Genomic DNA, 24189 nt, shown 5'->3' on the forward strand with positions numbered 1-24189 from the left:
TAGAAGTATGCTAACGTCTCTTATATTAGCATGCTAACGTTTTAGTCTAGCTTTTTAACATATTTTGTATGTTTGTACCTCAAAATCATAGATTTTGATGTTTGGCACCATCTTAGAAGTATGGTAACGCCTCTTATATTAGCGTGCTAATGTTAGAATGCTAACGTTTTATGCTAGCTTTTTAGCTAAATATGTATGTTTAAATATAAAAATATTGGATTTTGATACTTGGCGCCATTTTAGAAGTATGCTAACGCCTCTTATATTAGCGTGCTAATGTTAGCATACTAACGTTTTATGCTAGCTTTTTTTAGCTAAATATGTATGTTTAAACCTAAAAATATTGGATTTTGATACTTGGCACCATCTTAGAAGTATGCTAACGTCTCTTATATTAGCATGCTAACGTTTTAGTCTAGCTTTTTAACATATTTTGTATGTTTGTACCTCAAAATCATAGATTTTGATGTTTGGCGCCATCTTAGAAGTATGGTAACGCCTCTTATATTAGCGTGCTAATGTTAGCATACTAACGTTTTATGCTAGCTTTTTTTAGCTAAATATGTATGTTTAAACCTAAAAATATTGGATTTTGATACTTGGCACCATCTTAGAAGTATGCTAACGTCTCTTATATTAGCATGCTAACGTTTTAGTCTAGCTTTTTAACATATTTTGTATGTTTGTACATCAAAATCATAGATTTTGATGTTTGGCACCATCTTAGAAGTATGGTAACGCCTCTCTTATTAGCATGCTAATGTTTTATACTAACTTTTTGCTCATTTTGTTTATATTTATACCTAAAAATCATACATTTTGATATTTGGCACCACCATAGAAGTTTGCTAACGCCTCTTATATTAGCGTGCTAATGTTTGCATGCTAACGTTTTAGTCTAGCTTTTTAACATATTTTGTATGTTTGTACCTCAAAATCATAGATTTTGATGTTTGGCGCCATCTTAGAAGTATGGTAACGCCTCTTATATTAGCGTGCTAATGTTAGAATGCTAACGTTTTATGCTAGCTTTTTAGCTAAATATGTATGTTTAAATATAAAAATATTGGATTTTGATACTTGGCGCCATTTTAGAAGTATGCTAACGCCTCTTATATTAGCGTGCTAATGTTAGCATACTAACATTTTATGCTAGCTTTTTTTTAGCTAAATATGTATGTTTAAACCTAAAAATATTGGATTTTGATACTTGGCACCATCTTAGAAGTATGCTAACGTCTCTTATATTAGCATGCTAACGTTTTAGTCTAGCTTTTTAACATATTTTGTATGTTTGTACCTCAAAATCATAGATTTTGATGTTTGGCGCCATCTTAGAAGTATGGTAACGCCTCTTATATTAGCGTGCTAATGTTAGAATGCTAACGTTTTATGCTAGCTTTTTAGCTAAATATGTACCGTATTTTCCGCACTATAAGGCGCACCGGATTATTAGCCGCACCTTCAATGAATTACATATTTCATAACTTTGTCCACCAATAAGCCGCCCCGGATTATAAGCCGCGCCTACGCTGCGCTAAAGGGAATGTCAAAAAAACAGTCAGATAGTTCAGTCAAACTTTAATAATATATTGAAAACCAGCGTTCTAACAACTCTGTCCCAAAATGTACGCAAATGTGCAATCACAAACATAGTAAAATTCAAAATGGTGTAGAGCAATAGCAACATAATGTTGCTCGAACGTTAATGTCACAACACACAAAATAAACATAGCGCTCACCTTCTGAAGTTATTCTTCATTCGTAAATCCTTCGAATTCTTCGTCTTCGGTGTCCGAATTGAAAAGTTGCGCAAGCGTGGGATCCAAAATGGCCGGTTCCGTCTCGTCGAAGTCATCGGAGTCAGTGTCGCTGTTGTTGTCCAGTAGTTCTGTGAATCCTGCCTTCCGGAAAGCTCGGACCACAGTTGTGACCGAAATATCTGCCCAGGCATTTACGATCCACTGGCAAATGTTGGCGTATGTCGTCCGGCGCTGTCTGCCCGTCTTAGTGAAGGTGTGTTCGCCTTCGGAGCTGTGTGAAAAAAGCCACCCGGCCTCTTCGCGTAAACTTCCCTTAACCACTCGCTCATCTTTTCTTCATCCATCCATCCCTTCGAGTTAGCTTTTATGATGACGCCGGCTGGAAAGGTCTCTTTTGGCAAGGTCTTCCTTTTGAATATCACCATGGGTGGAAGTTAGCATGGCAAGCTAGAACCACAGTGAAGGATGACTTCTCATTCCCTGTGGTGCGAATATTCACCGTACGTGCTCCCGTTCCACAGTGCAGTTCACAGGAATATCAGTTGCTGTGAAATACGGTAGTAATCCGTGTGCGGATGGAGAGATTGCGTCTTTTTATGAACCGGATCGCTTAGTAGGAGCCATTTTGTGGTCTTTACAGATGTAAACAGGAAATGAAACGTACGGTGATATCCGCGCGTTTTTTCTTCTTCTTCCGGGGGCGGGTGGTTGCTTACAGTAGAAGAAGAAGCGCTTCCTGTTCTATGGGGGCGGGTGCTTTCCTTGGCGGTTGCTTGCGTAGAAGAAGAAGCGCTTCCTGTTCTACCGGGAAAAAAGATGGCGGCTGTTTACCGAAGTTGCGAGATCGAAACTTTATGAAAATGAATCGTAATAAAGCGCACCGGGTTATAAGGCGCACTGTCAGCTTTTGAGAAAATTTGTGGTTTTTAGGTGCGCCTTATAGTGCGGAAAATACGGTATGTTTAAATATAAAAATATTGGATTTTGATACTTGGCGCCATTTTAGAAGTATGCTAACGCCTCTTATATTAGCGTGCTAATGTTAGCATACTAACGTTTTATGCTAGCTTTTTTTAGCTAAATATGTTTGTTTAAACCTAAAAATATTGGATTTTGATACTTGGCACCATCTTAGAAGTATGCTAACGTCTCTTATATTAGCATGCTAACGTTTTAGTCTAGCTTTTTAACATATTTTGTATGTTTGTACCTCAAAATCATAGATTTTGATGTTTGGCGCCATCTTAGAAGTATGGTAACGCCTCTTATATTAGCGTGCTAATGTTAGAATGCTAACGTTTTATGCTAGCTTTTTAGCTAAATATGTATGTTTAAATATAAAAATATTGGATTTTGATACTTGGCGCCATTTTAGAACTATGCTAACGCCTCTTATATTAGCGTGCTAATGTTAGCATACTAACGTTTTATGCTAGCTTTTTTTAGCTAAATATGTATGTTTAAACCTAAAAATATTGGATTTTGATACTTGGCACCATCTTAGAAGTATGCTAACGTCTCTTATATTAGCATGCTAACGTTTTAGTCTAGCTTTTTAACATATTTTGTATGTTTGTACCTCAAAATCATAGATTTTGATGTTTGGCGCCATCTTAGAAGTATGGTAACGCCTCTTATATTAGCGTGCTAATGTTAGAATGCTAACGTTTTATGCTAGCTTTTTAGCTAAATATGTATGTTTAAATATAAAAATATTGGATTTTGATACTTGGCGCCATTTTAGAACTATGCTAACGCCTCTTATATTAGCGTGCTAATGTTAGCATACTAACGTTTTATGCTAGCTTTTTTTAGCTAAATATGTATGTTTAAACCTAAAAATATTGGATTTTGATACTTGGCACCATCTTAGAAGTATGCTAACGTCTCTTATATTAGCATGCTAACGTTTTAGTCTAGCTTTTTAACATATTTTGTATGTTTGTACCTCAAAATCATAGATTTTGATGTTTGGCGCCATCTTAGAAGCATGGTAACGCCTCTTATATTAGCGTGCTAATGTTAGAATGCTAACGTTTTATGCTAGCTTTTTAGCTAAATATGTATGTTTAAATATAAAAATATTGGATTTTGATACTTGGCGCCATTTTAGAAGTATGCTAACGCCTCTTATATTAGCGTGCTAATGTTAGCATACTAACGTTTTATGCTAGCTTTTTTTAGCTAAATATGTATGTTTAAACCTAAAAATATTGGATTTTGATACTTGGCACCATCTTAGAAGTATGCTAACGTCTCTTATATTAGCATGCTAACGTTTTAGTCCAGCTTTTTAACATATTTTGTATGTTTGTACATCAAAATCATAGATTTTGATGTTTGGCACCATCTTAGAAGTATGGTAACGCCTCTCTTATTAGCATGCTAATGTTTTATACTAACTTTTTGCTCATTTTGTTTATATTTATACCTAAAAATCATACATTTTGATATTTGGCACCACCATAGAAGTTTGCTAACGCCTCTTATATTAGCGTGCTAATGTTAGCATGCTAACGTTTTAGTCTAGCTTTTTAGCTAAATATGTATGTTTAAACCTAAAAATATTGGATTTTGATACTTCGCCATCTTAGAAGTATGCTATCGCCTCTTATATTAGCATGCTAATGTTAGCATGCTAACGTTTTATGCTAGCTTTTTTAAGCTAAATATGTATGTTTAAATATAAAAATATTGGATTTTGATACTTGGCGCCATTTTAGAAGTATGCTAACGCCTCTTATATTAGCGTGCTAATGTTAGCATACTAACGTTTTATGCTAGCTTTTTTTAGCTAAATATGTATGTTTAAACCTAAAAATATTGGATTTTGATACTTGGCACCATCTTAGAAGTATGCTAACGTCTCTTACATTAGCATGCTAACGTTTTAGTCCAGCTTTTTAACATATTTTGTATGTTTGTACCTCAAAATCATAGATTTTGATGTTTGGCACCATCTTAGAAGTATGGTAACGCCTCTTATATTAGCGTGCTAATGTTAGAATGCTAACGTTTTATGCTAGCTTTTTAGCTAAATATGTATGTTTAAATATAAAAATATTGGATTTTGATACTTGGCGCCATTTTAGAAGTATGCTAACGCCTCTTATATTAGCGTGCTAATGTTAGCATACTAACGTTTTATGCTAGCTTTTTTTAGCTAAATATGTATGTTTAAACCTAAAAATATTGGATTTTGATACTTGGCACCATCTTAGAAGTATGCTAACGTCTCTTATATTAGCATGCTAACGTTTTAGTCTAGCTTTTTAACATATTTTGTATGTTTGTACCTCAAAATCATAGATTTTGATGTTTGGCGCCATCTTAGAAGTATGGTAACGCCTCTTATATTAGCGTGCTAATGTTAGAATGCTAACGTTTTATGCTAGCTTTTTAGCTAAATATGTATGTTTAAATATAAAAATATTGGATTTTGATACTTGGCGCCATTTTAGAACTATGCTAACGCCTCTTATATTAGCGTGCTAATGTTAGCATACTAACGTTTTATGCTAGCTTTTTTTAGCTAAATATGTATGTTTAAACCTAAAAATATTGGATTTTGATACTTGGCACCATCTTAGAAGTATGCTAACGTCTCTTATATTAGCATGCTAACGTTTTAGTCTAGCTTTTTAACATATTTTGTATGTTTGTACCTCAAAATCATAGATTTTGATGTTTGGCGCCATCTTAGAAGCATGGTAACGCCTCTTATATTAGCGTGCTATTGTTAGAATGCTAACGTTTTATGCTAGCTTTTTAGCTAAATATGTATGTTTAAATATAAAAATATTGGATTTTGATACTTGGCGCCATTTTAGAAGTATGCTAACGCCTCTTATATTAGCGTGCTAATGTTAGCATACTAACGTTTTATGCTAGCTTTTTTTAGCTAAATATGTATGTTTAAACCTAAAAATATTGGATTTTGATACTTGGCACCATCTTAGAAGTATGCTAACGTCTCTTATATTAGCATGCTAACGTTTTAGTCCAGCTTTTTAACATATTTTGTATGTTTGTACATCAAAATCATAGATTTTGATGTTTGGCACCATCTTAGAAGTATGGTAACGCCTCTCTTATTAGCATGCTAATGTTTTGTACTAACTTTTTGCTCATTTTGTTTATATTTATACCTAAAAATCATACATTTTGATATTTGGCACCACCATAGAAGTTTGCTAACGCCTCTTATATTAGCGTGCTAATGTTAGCATGCTAACGTTTTAGTCTAGCTTTTTAGCTAAATATGTATGTTTAAACCTAAAAATATTGGATTTTGATACTTGGCCATCTTAGAAGTATGCTATCGCCTCTTATATTAGCATGCTAATGTTAGCATGCTAACGTTTTATGCTAGCTTTTTTTAGCTAAATATGTATGTTTAAATATAAAAATATTGGATTTTGATACTTGGCGCCATTTTAGAAGTATGCTAACGCCTCTTATATTAGCGTGCTAATGTTAGCATACTAACGTTTTATGCTAGCTTTTTTTAGCTAAATATGTATGTTTAAACCTAAAAATATTGGATTTTGATACTTGGCACCATCTTAGAAGTATGCTAACGTCTCTACATTAGCATGCTAACGTTTTAGTCCAGCTTTTTAACATATTTTGTATGTTTGTACCTCAAAATCATAGATTTTGATGTTTGGCACCATCTTAGAAGTATGGTAACGCCTCTTATATTAGCGTGCTAATGTTAGAATGCTAACGTTTTATGCTAGCTTTTTAGCTAAATATGTATGTTTAAATATAAAAATATTGGATTTTGATACTTGGCGCCATTTTAGAAGTATGCTAACGCCTCTTATATTAGCGTGCTAATGTTAGCATACTAACGTTTTATGCTAGCTTTTTTTAGCTAAATATGTATGTTTAAACCTAAAAATATTGGATTTTGATACTTGGCACCATCTTAGAAGTATGCTAACGTCTCTTATATTAGCATGCTAACGTTTTAGTCTAGCTTTTTAACATATTTTGTATGTTTGTACCTCAAAATCATAGATTTTGATGTTTGGCGCCATCTTAGAAGTATGGTAACGCCTCTTATATTAGCGTGCTAATGTTAGAATGCTAACGTTTTATGCTAGCTTTTTAGCTAAATATGTATGTTTAAATATAAAAATATTGGATTTTGATACTTGGCGCCATTTTAGAACTATGCTAACGCCTCTTATATTAGCGTGCTAATGTTAGCATACTAACGTTTTATGCTAGCTTTTTTTAGCTAAATATGTATGTTTAAACCTAAAAATATTGGATTTTGATACTTGGCACCATCTTAGAAGTATGCTAACGTCTCTTATATTAGCATGCTAACGTTTTAGTCTAGCTTTTTAACATATTTTGTATGTTTGTACCTCAAAATCATAGATTTTGATGTTTGGCGCCATCTTAGAAGCATGGTAACGCCTCTTATATTAGCGTGCTAATGTTAGAATGCTAACGTTTTATGCTAGCTTTTTAGCTAAATATGTATGTTTAAATATAAAAATATTGGATTTTGATACTTGGCGCCATTTTAGAAGTATGCTAACGCCTCTTATATTAGCGTGCTAATGTTAGCATACTAACGTTTTATGCTAGCTTTTTTTAGCTAAATATGTATGTTTAAACCTAAAAATATTGGATTTTGATACTTGGCACCATCTTAGAAGTATGCTAACGTCTTTTATATTAGCATGCTAACGTTTTAGTCCAGCTTTTTAACATATTTTGTATGTTTGTACATCAAAATCATAGATTTTGATGTTTGGCACCATCTTAGAAGTATGGTAACGCCTCTCTTATTAGCATGCTAATGTTTTATACTAACTTTTTGCTCATTTTGTTTATATTTATACCTAAAAATCATAGATTTTGATATTTGGCACCACCATAGAAGTTTGCTAACGCCTCTTATATTAGCGTGCTAATGTTAGCATGCTAACGTTTTAGTCTAGCTTTTTAGCTAAATATGTATGTTTAAACCTAAAAATATTGGATTTTGATACTTGGCCATCTTAGAAGTATGCTATCGCCTCTTATATTAGCATGCTAATGTTAGCATGCTAACGTTTTATGCTAGCTTTTTTTAGCTAAATATGTATGTTTAAATATAAAAATATTGGATTTTGATACTTGGCGCCATTTTAGAAGTATGCTAACGCCTCTTATATTAGCGTGCTAATGTTAGCATACTAACGTTTTATGCTAGCTTTTTTTAGCTAAATATGTATGTTTAAACCTAAAAATATTGGATTTTGATACTTGGCACCATCTTAGAAGTATGCTAACGTCTCTTACATTAGCATGCTAACGTTTTAGTCCAGCTTTTTAACATATTTTGTATGTTTGTACCTCAAAATCATAGATTTTGATGTTTGGCACCATCTTAGAAGTATGGTAACGCCTCTTATATTAGCGTGCTAATGTTAGAATGCTAACGTTTTATGCTAGCTTTTTAGCTAAATATGTATGTTTAAATATAAAAATATTGGATTTTGATACTTGGCGCCATTTTAGAAGTATGCTAACGCCTCTTATATTAGCGTGCTAATGTTAGCATACTAACGTTTTATGCTAGCTTTTTTTAGCTAAATATGTATGTTTAAACCTAAAAATATTGGATTTTGATACTTGGCACCATCTTAGAAGTATGCTAACGTCTCTTATATTAGCATGCTAACGTTTTAGTCTAGCTTTTTAACATATTTTGTATGTTTATACCTCAAAATCATAGATTTTAATGTTTGGCGCCATCTTAGAAGTATGGTAACGCCTCTTATATTAGCGTGCTAATGTTAGAATGCTAACGTTTTATGCTAGCTTTTTAGCTAAATGTGTATGTTTAAATATAAAAATATTGGATTTTGATACTTGGCGCCATTTTAGAAGTATGCTAACGCCTCTTATATTAGCGTGCTAATGTTAGCATACTAACGTTTTATGCTAGCTTTTTTTAGCTAAATATGTATGTTTAAACCTAAAAATATTGGATTTTGATACTTGGCACCATCTTAGAAGTATGCTAACGTCTCTTATATTAGCATGCTAACGTTTTAGTCTAGCTTTTTAACATATTTTGTATGTTTGTACCTCAAAATCATAGATTTTGATGTTTGGCGCCATCTTAGAAGTATGGTAACGCCTCTTATATTAGCGTGCTAATGTTAGAATGCTAACGTTTTGTGCTAGCTTTTTAGCTAAATATGTATGTTTAAATATAAAAATATTGGATTTTGATACTTGGCGCCATTTTAGAAGTATGCTAACGCCTCTTATATTAGCGTGCTAATGTTAGCATACTAACGTTTTATGCTAGCTTTTTTTAGCTAAATATGTATGTTTAAACCTAAAAATATTGGATTTTGATACTTGGCACCATCTTAGAAGTATGCTAACGTCTCTTATATTAGTATGCTAACGTTTTAGTCTAGCTTTTTAACATATTTTGTATGTTTGTACCTCAAAATCATAGATTTTGATGTTTGGCACCATCTTAGATGTATGGTAACGCCTCTTATATTAGCGTGCTAATGTTAGAATCCTAACGTTTTATGCTAGCTTTTTAGCTAAATATGTATGTTTAAATATAAAAATATTGGATTTTGATACTTGGCGCCATTTTAGAAGTATGCTAACGCCTCTTATATTAGCGTGCTAATGTTAGCATACTAACGTTTTATGCTAGCTTTTTTTAGCTAAATATGTATGTTTAAACCTAAAAATATTGGATTTTGATACTTGGCACCATCTTAGAAGTATGCTAACGTCTCTTATATTAGCATGCTAACGTTTTAGTCTAGCTTTTTAACATATTTTGTATGTTTATACCTCAAAATCATAGATTTTGATGTTTGGCGCCATCTTAGAAGTATGGTAACGCCTCTTATATTAGCGTGCTAATGTTAGAATGCTAACGTTTTATGCTAGCTTTTTAGCTAAATATGTATGTTTAAATATAAAAATATTGGATTTTGATACTTGGCGCCATTTTAGAAGTATGCTAACGCCTCTTATATTAGCGTGCTAATGTTAGCATACTAACGTTTTATGCTAGCTTTTTTTAGCTAAATATGTATGTTTAAACCTAAAAATATTGGATTTTGATACTTGGCACCATCTTAGAAGTATGCTAACGTCTCTTATATTAGCATGCTAACGTTTTAGTCTAGCTTTTTAACATATTTTGTATGTTTATACCTCAAAATCATAGATTTTGATGTTTGGCGCCATCTTAGAAGTATAGTAACGCCTCTTATATTAGCGTGCTAATGTTAGAATGCTAACGTTTTATGCTAGCTTTTTAGCTAAATATGTATGTTTAAACCTAAAAATATTGGATTTTGATACTTGGCACCATCTTAGAAGTATGCTAACGCCTCTTATATTAGTGTGCTAATGTTAGCATGCTAAAGTTTTATGCTAGCTTTTTAGCTAAATATGTATGTTTAAACCTAAAAATATTGGATTTTGATACTTGGCACCATCTTAGAAGTATGCTAACGCCTCTTATATTAGTGTGCTAATGTTAGCATGCTAAAGTTTCATGCTAGCTTTTTAGCTAAATATGTATGTTTAAATATAAAAATATTGGATTTTGATACTTGGCACCATCTTAGAAGTATGCTAACATCTCTTATATTAGCATGCTAACGTTTTAGTCCAGCTTTTTAACACATTTTGTATGTTTATACCTCAAAATCATAGATTTTGATGTTTGGCGCCATCTTAGAAGTATGGTAACGTCTCCTAAATTAGCATGCTAATGTTTTATTCTAGCTTTTTAACAAATGGTGTAAGTTTATACCTAAAAATCATCAGATGTTGATGCTTGGCACTATCTTAGAATTATGCTAACATTTCTTTTATTAGCATGCTAATGTTTTATACCAACTTTTTAGCTAATTGTGTATATTTATACCTAAAAATCATAGGTTTTTAGCTAATTTTGTATATTTATACCTAAAAATCATAGATTTTGATACTTGGCGCCACCATAGAACGCCTCTTATATTAGCATACTAATGATAGCATGCTAACATTTTATGCTAGCTTTTTTTAGCTAAATATCAATCAATCAATCAATGTTTATTTATATAGCCCTAAATCACAAGTGTCTCAAAGGGCTGCACAAGCCACAACGACATCCTCGGTACAGAGCCCACATAGAGCCCTAGAGGTCTCCCCTAGAGCCCCCTCTAGGGGAGACTGAATGCAATGGATGTCGGAGCCCGAATAGAAAACGCTCTACAGCCCGCAGACTTTTTATGGGCTCTGGGAATCACTAATAAGCCGGAGTTCTTTGAACGCAGATTTCCTGCCGGGACATATGGTACAATACAATCGACAAGATAGGATGGAGCTAGACTGTGTATGTTCAAACCTAAAAATATTGGATTTTGATACTTGGCGCCATCTTAGAAGTATGCTAACGTCTCTTAAATTAGCATGCTAATGTTTTATTCTAGCTTTTTAACAAATGGTGTATGTTTATACCTAAAAATTATAGATTTTGATGCTTGGCACCATCTTAGAATTATGTTAACATTTCATTTATTAGCATGCTAATGTTTTATACCAACTTTTTAGCTAATTTTGTATATTTATACTTAAAAATTATAGATTTTGATACTTGGCCCCACCATAGAACGCCTTTTATATTAGCATGCTAATGTTAGCATGCTAACATTTCATGCTAGCTTTTTTTAGCTAAATATGTATGTTCAAACCTAAAAATATTGGATTTTGATACTTGGCGCCATCTTATAAGTATGCTAACGTCTCTTAAATTAGCATGCTAATGTTTTATTCTAGCTTTTTAACAAATGGTGTATGTTTACACCTAAAAATCATAGATGTTGATGCTTGTCACCATCTTAGAATTATGCTAACATCTTTTTTTTTTGCATGCTAATGTTTTATACTAACATTTTAGCTAATTTTGTATATTTAAACCTAATAATCCTAGATTTTGATACTTGGCGTAACCTTAGAAGGTTTCTAACGTCTCTTGTATTAGCATGCTTATGTTAGCATGCTAATGTTGTATTCTAGCTTTTTAACCAATCGTGTATGTTTACACCTAAAAATCATAAATGTTGATGCTTGGCACCATCTTGGAATCATACTAACAGCTCTTTTATTAGCATGCTAATTTTTTTAACTCATTTTTTGCTAATTTTGTATATATTTATACCTAAAAATCAGATTTTGATACTTAGCACCATCTTAGAAGTATGCTAACATCTCTCTTATTAGCATGCTAATGTTTTATACTAACTTTTTGCTAATTTTGTTTATATTTATACCTAAAAACCATACATTTTGATACTTGGCACCACCATAGAAGTTTGCTAACGCCTCTTATATTAGCATGCTAATGTTAGCATGCTAACGTTTTATGCTAGCTTTTTTTAGCTAAATATGTATGTTTAAACATAAAAATATTGGATTTTGATACTTGGCACCATCTTAGAAGTATGCTAACGTCTCTTATATTAGCATGCTAACATTTTAGTCTAGCTTTTTAACACATTTTGCATGTTTATACCTCAAAATCATAGATTTTGATGTTCGGCGCCATCTTAGAAGTATGGTAACGTCTCTTAAATTAGCATGCTAATGTTTTATTCTAGCTTTTTAACAAATGGTGTATGTTTATACCTAAAAATCATAGATGTTGATGCTTGGCACCATCTAAGAATTATGCTAACATCTCTTTTTCTAGCATGCTAATGTTTTATACTCGCATTTTAGCTAATTTTGCATATTTATACCTAATAATCCTAGATTTTGATACTTGGCATAACCTTAGAAGGTTTCTAACGTCTCTTGTATTAGCATGCTAATGTTAGCATGCTAACGTTGTAGTCTAGCTTTTTAACCAATCGTGTATGTTTACACCTAAAAATTATAAATGTTGATGCTTGGCACCATCTTAGAATCATACTAACAGCTCTTTTATTAGCATGCTAATTTTTTTAACTCATTTTTTGCTAATTTTGTATATATTTATACCTAAAAATCATAGATTTTGATACTTAGCACCATCTTAGAAGTATGCTAACAGCTCTCTTATTAGCATGCTAATGTTTTATACTAACTTTTTGCTCATTTTGTTTATATTTATACCTAAAAATCATACATTTTTGATGCTTGGCACCACCATAGAATTGCTAATGTTAGCATGCTAAAGTTTCATGCTAGCTTTTTAGCTAAATATGTATGTTTAAACATAAAAATATTGGATTTTGATACTTGGCCATCTTAGAAGTATGCTAACGCCTCTTATATTAGCGTGCTAATGTTAGCTAATGTTAGCATGCTAAAGTTTCATGCTAGCTTTTTAGCTAAATATGTATGTTTAAACATAAAAATATTGAATTTTGATACTTGGCGCCATCTTAAAAGTATGCTAACGTCTCCTACATTAGCATACTAACGTTTTAGTCTAGCTTTTTAACACATTTTGTATGTTTATACCTCAAAATCATAGATTTTGATGCTTGGCGCCATCTTAGAAGTATGCTAACATCTCTTATATTAGCATGCTAATGTTTTATTCTAGCTTTTTAACAAATTGTGTATGTTTATACCTAAAAATCATAGATTTTGATGCTTGGCACTAAGAATTATACTAACATTTCATTTATTAGCATGCTAATGTTTTATACCAACTTTTTAGCTAATCTTGTATATTTATACCTACAAATCATAGATTTTGATACTTGGCGCCACCTTAGAAGTTTGCTAACGCCTCTTATATTAGCATGCTGATGTTAGCAGGGTAATTTTTCATGCTAGCTTTTTTTAGCTAAATATGTATGTTTAAACATAAAAATTTTGGATTTTGATACTTGGCACCATCTTAGAAGTATGCTAACGTCTGTTGTATTAGCGTGCTAATGTTAGCATGCTAGCGTTTTAGTCTAGCTTTTTAACACATTTTGTAGGTTTATACCTCAAGATCATAGATTTTGATGCCAGGCACCATCTTAGAATTATCCTAACAGCTCTTTTATTAGCATGCAAATTTTTTATACTTAGTTTTTGCAAATTTTGTACATAATTATACCTAAAAATCATACATTTTGATACTTGGCAAATGGCGCCACCATAGAAGTTTTCTAACGCTTCTTATATTAGCACGCTAACGTTTCATGCTAGCTTTTTAGTTAAATATGTATGTTTAAACCTATAAATATTGGATTTTGATACTTGGCGCCATCTTAGAAGTATGCTAACATCTCTTACATCTCAGTCTACCTTCTTAAAGGGTATAAACATAAAACCTGGGTATACTTAAGAGTAGTCAGTGTACAGCTCGTGGTTCATCGGGGGCAAACATGGTGTGCTGTGACATTATCTTTGGGGGAAATGGGCTGCGTGGCAGTTTCCCACCAGTAAAAATGCATACAAGTTGCACACTGACTACTCTAACGTCCTCCCCAGCGCGGGGGTGGGCCGCACGGGCTGCTTCATCGTGATCGACGCCATGGCGGAGCGGATCAAGCACGAGAAGACGGTGGACGCCTACGGCCACGTCACGCTCATGCGCTCCCAGAGGAACTACATGGTCCAGACCGAGGACCAGTACATCTTCATCCACGACGCCCTGCTGGAGGCCGTCGCCTGCGGCAACACCGAGGTGCCCGCCCGGAACCTCTACTCCTACATCCAGAGGCTGACGCAGGTGGAACCCGGCGAGAACGTCACCGGCATGGAGCTGGAGTTCAAGGTGAGACAAATGTGTCTTTTTTTATCTCGAAAAATATCAACAAATATGTTCCCTTTTTCTTCGTTTTTTCCCACCTGCCAACAACTAATGAGTACGTTTTTTTTATAATCCAGTGGTAAAAACTGTGGTTTTCCATTATGAAGTTAAAAATGGAAGCTACAAACTATACATCAATGATGATTGGTTGGTTTACGTATAAGAACATCCATGATTGGTTGGTTGTTTACTATGATGAGTCACCATTGGTGAAGATTAGGGCAAAACATTAGAGACGGGCCAATAAGAGGCAAGATGGGGCGGGTCCATCCCTAATGTTTTGCCCTAATCTTAACCAATCGCCACTCATCATAGTAAACCAGCTCGTTTTTTATTTTATTTTATTTATTCATTTATTTTTACCTTTGCAATATTTTATTTTAATTGATTTAATTTTCCATCCATACTTCTCTTGTCGTATAGATTAATTAAATTAATTGTTTAATTTAATTTAATTTAATTTAATTTAAATAAATTAATTGTTTAATTTAAATTGAATGTAGACAAAAACCAAGGCACTTTCAACAAATCCATCAGGTTGAGCAAATACTGTCTTTCGCAAAACATGTCAAGGAAAGAAAACTAAAGCAAATACAAATAGAATATAAATATAATAACAATAAATAATAGTAAAAAAAAAATAGGATAAGATGCTAAATTCAAACAGACAAAAAAGGCTAATCTAAATCACTTTAAAATTCTTTAAACTAACAAAATAAATTTAAGGGCTTTTGTATTTTTAATCATTTTCCAAGATTTAACTGATCATTTTGAATTATTAAGCCAATTAGAAAATGTAGTTTTTATTTTCATAAATGGACATTTCGTCATTTGGGATGTCTGTTGTGATGTCACTTCCTGGTTCCATGACGGACGGGCCAATCAGAGGCAAGATGGGGCGGGTCATGGAACCAGGAATTGAATTTTTCCACACTGAATTCCTTTAGACTGAATTTATTTAGACTGATATTTTAAACTCTAATTTTTTTATACACCAAACTTTTTTACATTGAATTTTTATATATTGCACTTTTTTATACTGAATTTTTATATATTGCACTTTTTTACACTGAATTTTTATACATTATATTTTTCCACACTGAGTTTTTTTAGACTGAAATTTTAAACTCTGATTTTTTTATACACCAAACTATTTTACGTACATGATAATATCTGATGATTGGAGTAAACGTTCCTTTTGGTGTTGGGACAAATTGGAAGATGCTAGCAGGCGTTCAAAGTACCCACAAAATAAGGATGGGCAGTGAGGACACCCAGACTTTTATGGTTTGGTAACTAAGTTGCAAACCGGACAACATCTTGGAGGAGCTGTCTGATCTGCAAGGCGAAGTTATGATTAATTTGTGCTCATGTTTGCTTATGCTCAATATTTTCCCTGGTCTCAAACTGAGCCCCTCCCCCATAGGAGCTTAGTTTAGAATGAGCTTTTTTGTCCTCCTTCTCCCCCCCCATGTTTACCTTTTTTACCTATCTGTATACGGGCGACCCAACAATCCTCCTGTCTCCTGTATGTCAGTTCCTGTACTGCGACTCCATTTGTTGTAAAGACTATAAAGTTCCATTCAATTCTAATTAAAGGCGGGACGCTTGTAACTCCAATTTTTGCTTGCAACTTAAAGCATAACAATTAGCTCTTATCTCCAAACCACCTTCATTTGAGCTAGCACTGTGCTCCCAATGTTGGAAGTTCACTTGAGCAGAATAAATTGGGTAGAAGTTTTGCGGTAGCACCATAAAATTGACGCCCCCATTAAGTGAGGTAAATTGCAAGGTAGGAGTGTAATGATCCCAGAACTTTATGTTCAAGGCTAATTGGGTTAAGATTGCAACATAAAAGAAAAGGAAATAATGAGCAAAGTTAATTGTCCTGAGAAGCAGTCCACACCAGATCAGCTCAGAGAAAACCTTCTATGTGGAGAACTTGGAATGGTTTACCTTGACAGCATCTTCCCTCGGGATGTTTCATATGGAGGGTTGGAACAGAAGGATTATGGGATGGCACTGAAGTCATGCTTGGTCTGAGTCTGAGTCAAATGTCTATAATAACATGTAATACATACATGATGTAAGTATATATGTAGTATCTAGTAACATTCATAATAACATGTAATATATACATGATGTAAGTATATATGTAGTATCTAGTAACATTCATAATAACATGTAATATATACATGATGTAAGTATATATGTCGTGTAGTAACATTCATAATAACATGTAATATATACATGATGTAAGTATATATGTCATGTAGTAACATTCATAATAACAAGTAATATATGCATGATGTAAGTATATATGTAGTATCTAGTAACATTCATAATAACATGTAATATATACATGATGTAAGTATATATGTCATGTAGTAACATTCATAATAACATGTAATATATACATGATGTAAGTATATATGTAGTATCTAGTAACATTCATAATAACATGTAATATATACATGATGTAAGTATATATGTCATGTAGTAACATTCATAATAACATGTAGTATATACATGATGTAAGTATATATGTCATGTAGTAATATTCATAATAACATGTAATATATACATGATGTAAGTATATATGTCATGTAGTAACATTCATAATAGCATGCAATATATACATGATGTAAGTATATATGTCATGTAGTAACATTCATAATAGCATGTAATATATACATGATGTTAGTATATATGTCATGTAGTAACATTCATAATAGCATGTAATATATACATGATGTTAGTATATATGTCATGTAGTAACATTCATAATAACATGTAATATATACATGATGTAAGTATATATGTCATGTAGTAACATTCATAATAGCATGTAATATATACATGATGTTAGTATATATGTCATGTAGTAACATTCATAATAACATGTAATATATACATGATGTAAGTATATATGTCATGTAGTAACATTCATAATAGCATGTAATATATACATGATGTAAGTATATATGTCATGTAGTAACATTCATAATAACATGTAATATATACATGATGTAAGTATATATGTCATGTGGTAACATTCATAATAACATGTAATATATACATGATGTAAGTATATATGTCATGTAGTAACATTCATAATAGCATGTAATATATACATGATGTAAGTATATATGTCATGTAGTAACATTCATAATAACATGTAATATATACATGATGTAAGTACATATGTCATGTAGTAACATTCATATTAACATTTAATATATACATGATGGAAGTATATATGTCATGTAGTAACATTCATAATAACATGTAATATATACATGATGTAAGTATATATGTAGTATCTAGTAACATTCATAATAACATGCAATATATACATGATGTAAGTATATATGTCATGTAGTAACATTCATAATAACATGTAATATATACATGATGTAAGTATATATGTCATGTAGTAACATTCATAATAACATGTAGTATATACATGATGTAAGTATATATGTCATGTAGTAACATTCATAATAACATGTAATATATACATGATGTAAGTATATATATCATGTAGTAGCATTCATAATAGCATGCAATATATACATGATGTAAGTATATATGTCATGTAGTAACATTCATAATAACATGTAATATATACATGGTGTAAGTATATATGTCATGTGGTAACATTCATAATAACATGTAATATATACATGATGTAAGTATATATGTCATGTAGTAACATTCATAATAGCATGTAATATATACATGATGTAAGTATATATGTCATGTAGTAACATTCATAATAACATGTAATATATACATGATGTAAGTACATATGTCATGTAGTAACATTCATATTAACATTTAATATATACATGATGGAAGTATATATGTCATGTAGTAACATTCATAATAACATGTAATATATACATGATGTAAGTATATATGTAGTATCTAGTAACATTCATAATAACATGCAATATATACATGATGTAAGTATATACTGTATGTCATGTAGTAACATTCATAATAACATGTAATACATACATGATGTAAGTATATATGTAGTATCTAGTAACATTCATAATAACATGTAATATATACATGATTTAAGTATATATGTCATGTAGTAACATTCATAATAACATGTAGTATATACATGATGTAAGTATATATGTCATGTAGTAACATTCATAATAACATGTAATATATACATGATGTAAGTATATATGTCATGTAGTAGCATTCATAATAGCATGCAATATATACATGATGTAAGTATATATGTCATGTAGTAACATTCATAATAACATGTAATATATACATGATGTTAGTATATATGTCATGTAGTAACATTCATAATAACATGTAATATATACATGATGTAAGTATATATGTCATGTAGTAACATTCATAATAACATGTAATATATACATGATGTAAGTATATATGTCATGGAGTAACATTCATAATAACATGTAATATATACATGATGTAAGTATATATGTCATGTAGTAACATTCATAATAGCATGCAATATATACATGATGTAAGTATATATGTCATGTAGTAACATTCATAATAACATGTAATATATACATGATGTAAGTATATATGTAGTGTAGTAACATTCATAATAATATGTAATATATACATGATGTAAGTATATATGTAGTATCTAGTAACATTCATAATAACATGTAATATATACATGATGTAAGTATATATGTCATGTAGTAACATTCATAATAACATGTAATATATACATGATGTAAGTATATATGTCATGTAGTAACATTCATAATAACATGTAATATATACATGATGGAAGTATATATGTCATGTAGTAACATTCATAATAACATGTAATATATACATGATGTAAGTATATATGTAGTATCTAGTAACATTCATAATAACATGTAATATATACATGATGTAAGTACATATGTCATGTAGTAACATTCATATTAACATTTAATATATACATGATGGAAGTATATATGTCATGTAGTAACATTCATAATAACATGTAATATATACATGATGTAAGTATATATGTAGTATCTAGTAACATTCATAATAACATGCAATATATACATGATGTAAGTATATATGTCATGTAGTAACATTCATAATAACATGTAATATATACATGATGTAAGTATATATGTCATGTAGTAACATTCATAATAACATGTAGTATATACATGATGTAAGTATATATGTCATGTAGTAACATTCATAATAACATGTAATATATACATGATGTAAGTATATATATCATGTAGTAGCATTCATAATAGCATGCAATATATACATGATGTAAGTATATATGTCATGTAGTAACATTCATAATAACATGTAATATATACATGGTGTAAGTATATATGTCATGTGGTAACATTCATAATAACATGTAATATATACATGATGTAAGTATATATGTCATGTAGTAACATTCATAATAGCATGTAATATATACATGATGTAAGTATATATGTCATGTAGTAACATTCATAATAACATGTAATATATACATGATGTAAGTACATATGTCCTGTAGTAACATTCATATTAACATTTAATATATACATGATGGAAGTATATATGTCATGTAGTAACATTCATAATAACATGTAATATATACATGATGTAAGTATATATGTAGTATCTAGTAACATTCATAATAACATGCAATATATACATGATGTAAGTATATACTGTATGTCATGTAGTAACATTCATAATAACATGTAATACATACATGATGTAAGTATATATGTAGTATCTAGTAACATTCATAATAACATGTAATATATACATGATTTAAGTATATATGTCATGTAGTAACATTCATAATAACATGTAGTATATACATGATGTAAGTATATATGTCATGTAGTAACATTCATAATAACATGTAATATATACATGATGTAAGTATATATGTCATGTAGTAGCATTCATAATAGCATACAATATATACATGATGTAAGTATATATGTCATGTAGTAACATTCATAATAACATGTAATATATACATGATGTAAGTATATATGTCATGTAGTAACATTCATAATAACATGTAATATATACATGATGTAAGTATATATGTCATGGAGTAACATTCATAATAACATGTAATATATACATGATGTAAGTATATATGTCATGTAGTAACATTCATAATAACATGTAATATATACATGATGTAAGTATATATGTCATGGAGTAACATTCATAATAACATGTAATATATACATGATGTAAGTATATATGTCATGTAGTAACATTCATAATAGCATGCAATATATACATGATGTAAGTATATATGTCATGTAGTAACATTCATAATAACATGTAATATATACATGATGTAAGTATATATGTAGTGTAGTAACATTCATAATAATATGTAATATATACATGATGTAAGTATATATGTAGTATCTAGTAACATTCATAATAACATGTAATATATACATGATGTAAGTATATATGTCATGTAGTAACATTCATAATAACATGTAATATATACATGATGTAAGTATATATGTCATGTAGTAACATTCATAATAATATGTAATATATACATGATGTAAGTATATATGTAATGTAGTAACATTCATAATAACATGTAATATATACATGATGTAAGTATATATGTCATGTAGTAACATTCATAATAACATGTAATATATACATGATGTAAGTATATATGTCATGTAGTAACATTCATAATAACATGTAATATATACATGATGGAAGTATATATGTCATGTAGTAACATTCATAATAACATGTAATATATACATGATGTAAGTATATATGTAGTATCTAGTAACATTCATAATAACATGTAATATTTACATATTTTGATCATTTTAAACATACGGTGGTGTATTAATTTAACAGACTGATCACAACGTTAATGTTTCTATCAACAACAACAACACTACTAATCATGGCAGACTTCATTAGAGACAACAAACCCAATAAAACAATCACTTACAGTACAATGTCTGCTCTCACTGGGATAAAGACTGATGGGATGTTTATATCTTCCCCTTTACATCAACAATTCATCATAATCCTCACAAAGGGTTTGAAAAAAGTGTTTTCCGTGTTTTTCTGGCCATCCTGGGGTCTAAATTGGATGTCAAAGTTGACCAACTTGTGGGTTTATGTCCACAACCTTCTACTATCCAGGTGAGAGACATGATTTATCATCTACAATTAACTTTCACCAACTCAGAGGCCATGCAGTAGCTAATTACATCAATTTAGCAGCATAAGCTAGTTAGCTTTCTGAAATTAGTATGTCTGTGTTAGCACTTATAATAACAACATCACTAATACTTGTTCATTTTCAGGTCAGGACATGTAAATGGAGTATTGTTGGTGCTTTTTGGTTGTTTTTTAATCACAATAGTGTACTCTCATTAGCTGCATTGTTAGCCACCTCTTACTTGCTGTATGTTACGAGATAGAATGCATGAAGTTTAACAAGGAATCTGGCCTGCTGGGCGTCAACACTTTTCATTTGAAATTGGTACAAAACTGCCGCCGCGCAGTGGATAATCATGAATGTTCCTTTAGAGTGTATACTGCACATAATTTACTTATATGACCCAATCCAAACCACCTTCCCTACTCATGGCGCAAAAAACAACACAACCTGCACACTGAACTTTGTCCAACACACCACATAATTTCAAATGGCACACATTAGTGTGCATGATGGGAAAAATTGTGAAACACTCTCCACAATTATCATGTTTGGTGCATTTTATCTGCTTGATATTTCTGATTGATGACAACATTTTAAGAAGATCGTCTTGGAAGTAAACAATGTAGGAGTCACACTTTCACATACTCTTAATATACACTTATATTATTTATTAATCATATATCCATTATATTAATATATTATTTTATACATATATGTGTGTGTGTGTGTGTGTGTGTGTGTGTGTGTGTGTGTGTGTGTGTGTGTGTGTGTGTGTGTGTGTGTGTGTGTGTGTGTGTGTGTGTGTGTGCGTGTGTGTATATGTATGTGTGTGTGTGTGTGTGTGTGTGTGTGTGTGTATGTGTGTGTATATATGTGTGTGTATATGTGTGTTTGCATATATATTTGTGTGTGTATACGTGTGTATATATGTGTGTATACATGTATATACGTGTATGTGTATGTGTATATGTAAATGTGTATATGTGTATGTGTATATGTATGTATATGTATGTGTGTATATGTACGTATGTATATATGTATGAGTATACATGTATATGTATATATGTGTATATGTATAAATGTATATGTGTTTATGCATATATGTGTATATGTATGTGTATATATGTATATATGTATAATAATGTGAATACTGTATGTACAGTGTGTGTATATGTGTATGTGTATTTATGTATGAATGTATGTATGTGTATATGTATACGTGTATATGTATATCTGTATGTGTATGTATGTAAATGTATGTGTATATATGTATATGTGTATGTGTATATATGTATATGTACAATATATATGTGTATATATATATATATATATATATATACATGTGTGTGTGTGTGTGTGTGTGTGTGTGTGTGTGTGTGTGTGTGTGTGTGTGTGTGTGTGTGTGTGTGTGTGTGTGTGTGTATATGTATATACATATACTGTATATATGTGTATATATATATACATATATATGTGTGTATATGTATATACATATACTGTATATATGTGTATATATATATATACATATATATGTGTGTATATGTATATACATATACTGTATATATGTGTATATATATATATATATATACATATATATGTGTGTATATGTATATACATATACTGTATATATATATATACATATATATGTGTGTATATGTATATATATATAGTGTATGTTACATGCAGTTGGTTTTCGGCCCCCAAGTGAAAAAGTTTGGACCCCCTGGTCTTAATAAGGACGTGTTTTAAAGCACGGGATTTTCTCCATAAGACCATCTTGATTGTTGAGGATCAAAACCAGACTTCAGAGGACCAAAATAATCCTCTGTGGCTTTTTCAAAGAGGGATTTTCCTGCTCGGGTTCTTCCTGAAAGAACATCGAGTGTTTTCCCACAGAGAAGCTAACTCTTTGTTAGCCAGCGAGCAGCCAGCGAGCAGCCAGCCAGCGAGCAGCCTTTCTTTCATTCCTGCTGGAGTCTGTGGTTTGCAACACCTCATCCTTTGGTCAAGTGGAAGGGAATACGTGTGTGTGTGTGTGTGTGTGTGTGTGTGTGTGTGTGTGTGTGTGTGTGTGTGTGTGTGTGTGTGTGTGTGTGTGTGTGTGTGTGTGTGTGTGTGTGAGACAGCGTGGGGCCTTGTGGCTTCCTGCCCCCGACTTTGTTCCTCATCTTTATTACACGCCGCCATGCCATAATACTGTGGTGTTTATTCAGTGTCTGACTGTAAAAGCGAAGGCCGGTGGGACAAGAAGACTTTTCTCATTTCACTTCTACTTTTCTTCTGCTGCATGTTGGTGACCACGCGGGAGACAACTATCGAGTATCAAGTATCAAGTATCGAGTATCAAGTATCAAGTATCAAGTAGTATCAAGTATCGAGTATCAAGTATCAAGTATCAAGTAGGGCCACTTTTCCACTCCAGAGCCCGAAATAAATGT

At 31.5% G+C, this 24189-nt stretch overlaps 1 protein-coding gene across 6 annotated transcripts in view; it reads left to right on the plus strand.

Annotated features, from left to right (window-relative positions):
- Window positions 1-24189, plus strand: part of LOC133617150 (receptor-type tyrosine-protein phosphatase delta-like) — a 353800-nt gene that overhangs the window by 320533 nt on the left and 9078 nt on the right. For all 6 annotated transcript variants that reach the window (XM_061976930.2, XM_061976926.2, XM_061976928.2 and 3 more), the window contains one exon: window positions 14220-14505. In XM_061976930.2, coding sequence (XP_061832914.2) covers window positions 14220-14505 — 286 coding nt within the window. The remainder of the gene's footprint in view (window positions 1-14219; window positions 14506-24189) is intronic.

Source organism: Nerophis lumbriciformis, linkage group LG16 (assembly GCF_033978685.3).
Source record: "Nerophis lumbriciformis linkage group LG16, RoL_Nlum_v2.1, whole genome shotgun sequence".
Lineage (NCBI taxonomy): Eukaryota > Metazoa > Chordata > Actinopteri > Syngnathiformes > Syngnathidae > Nerophis > Nerophis lumbriciformis.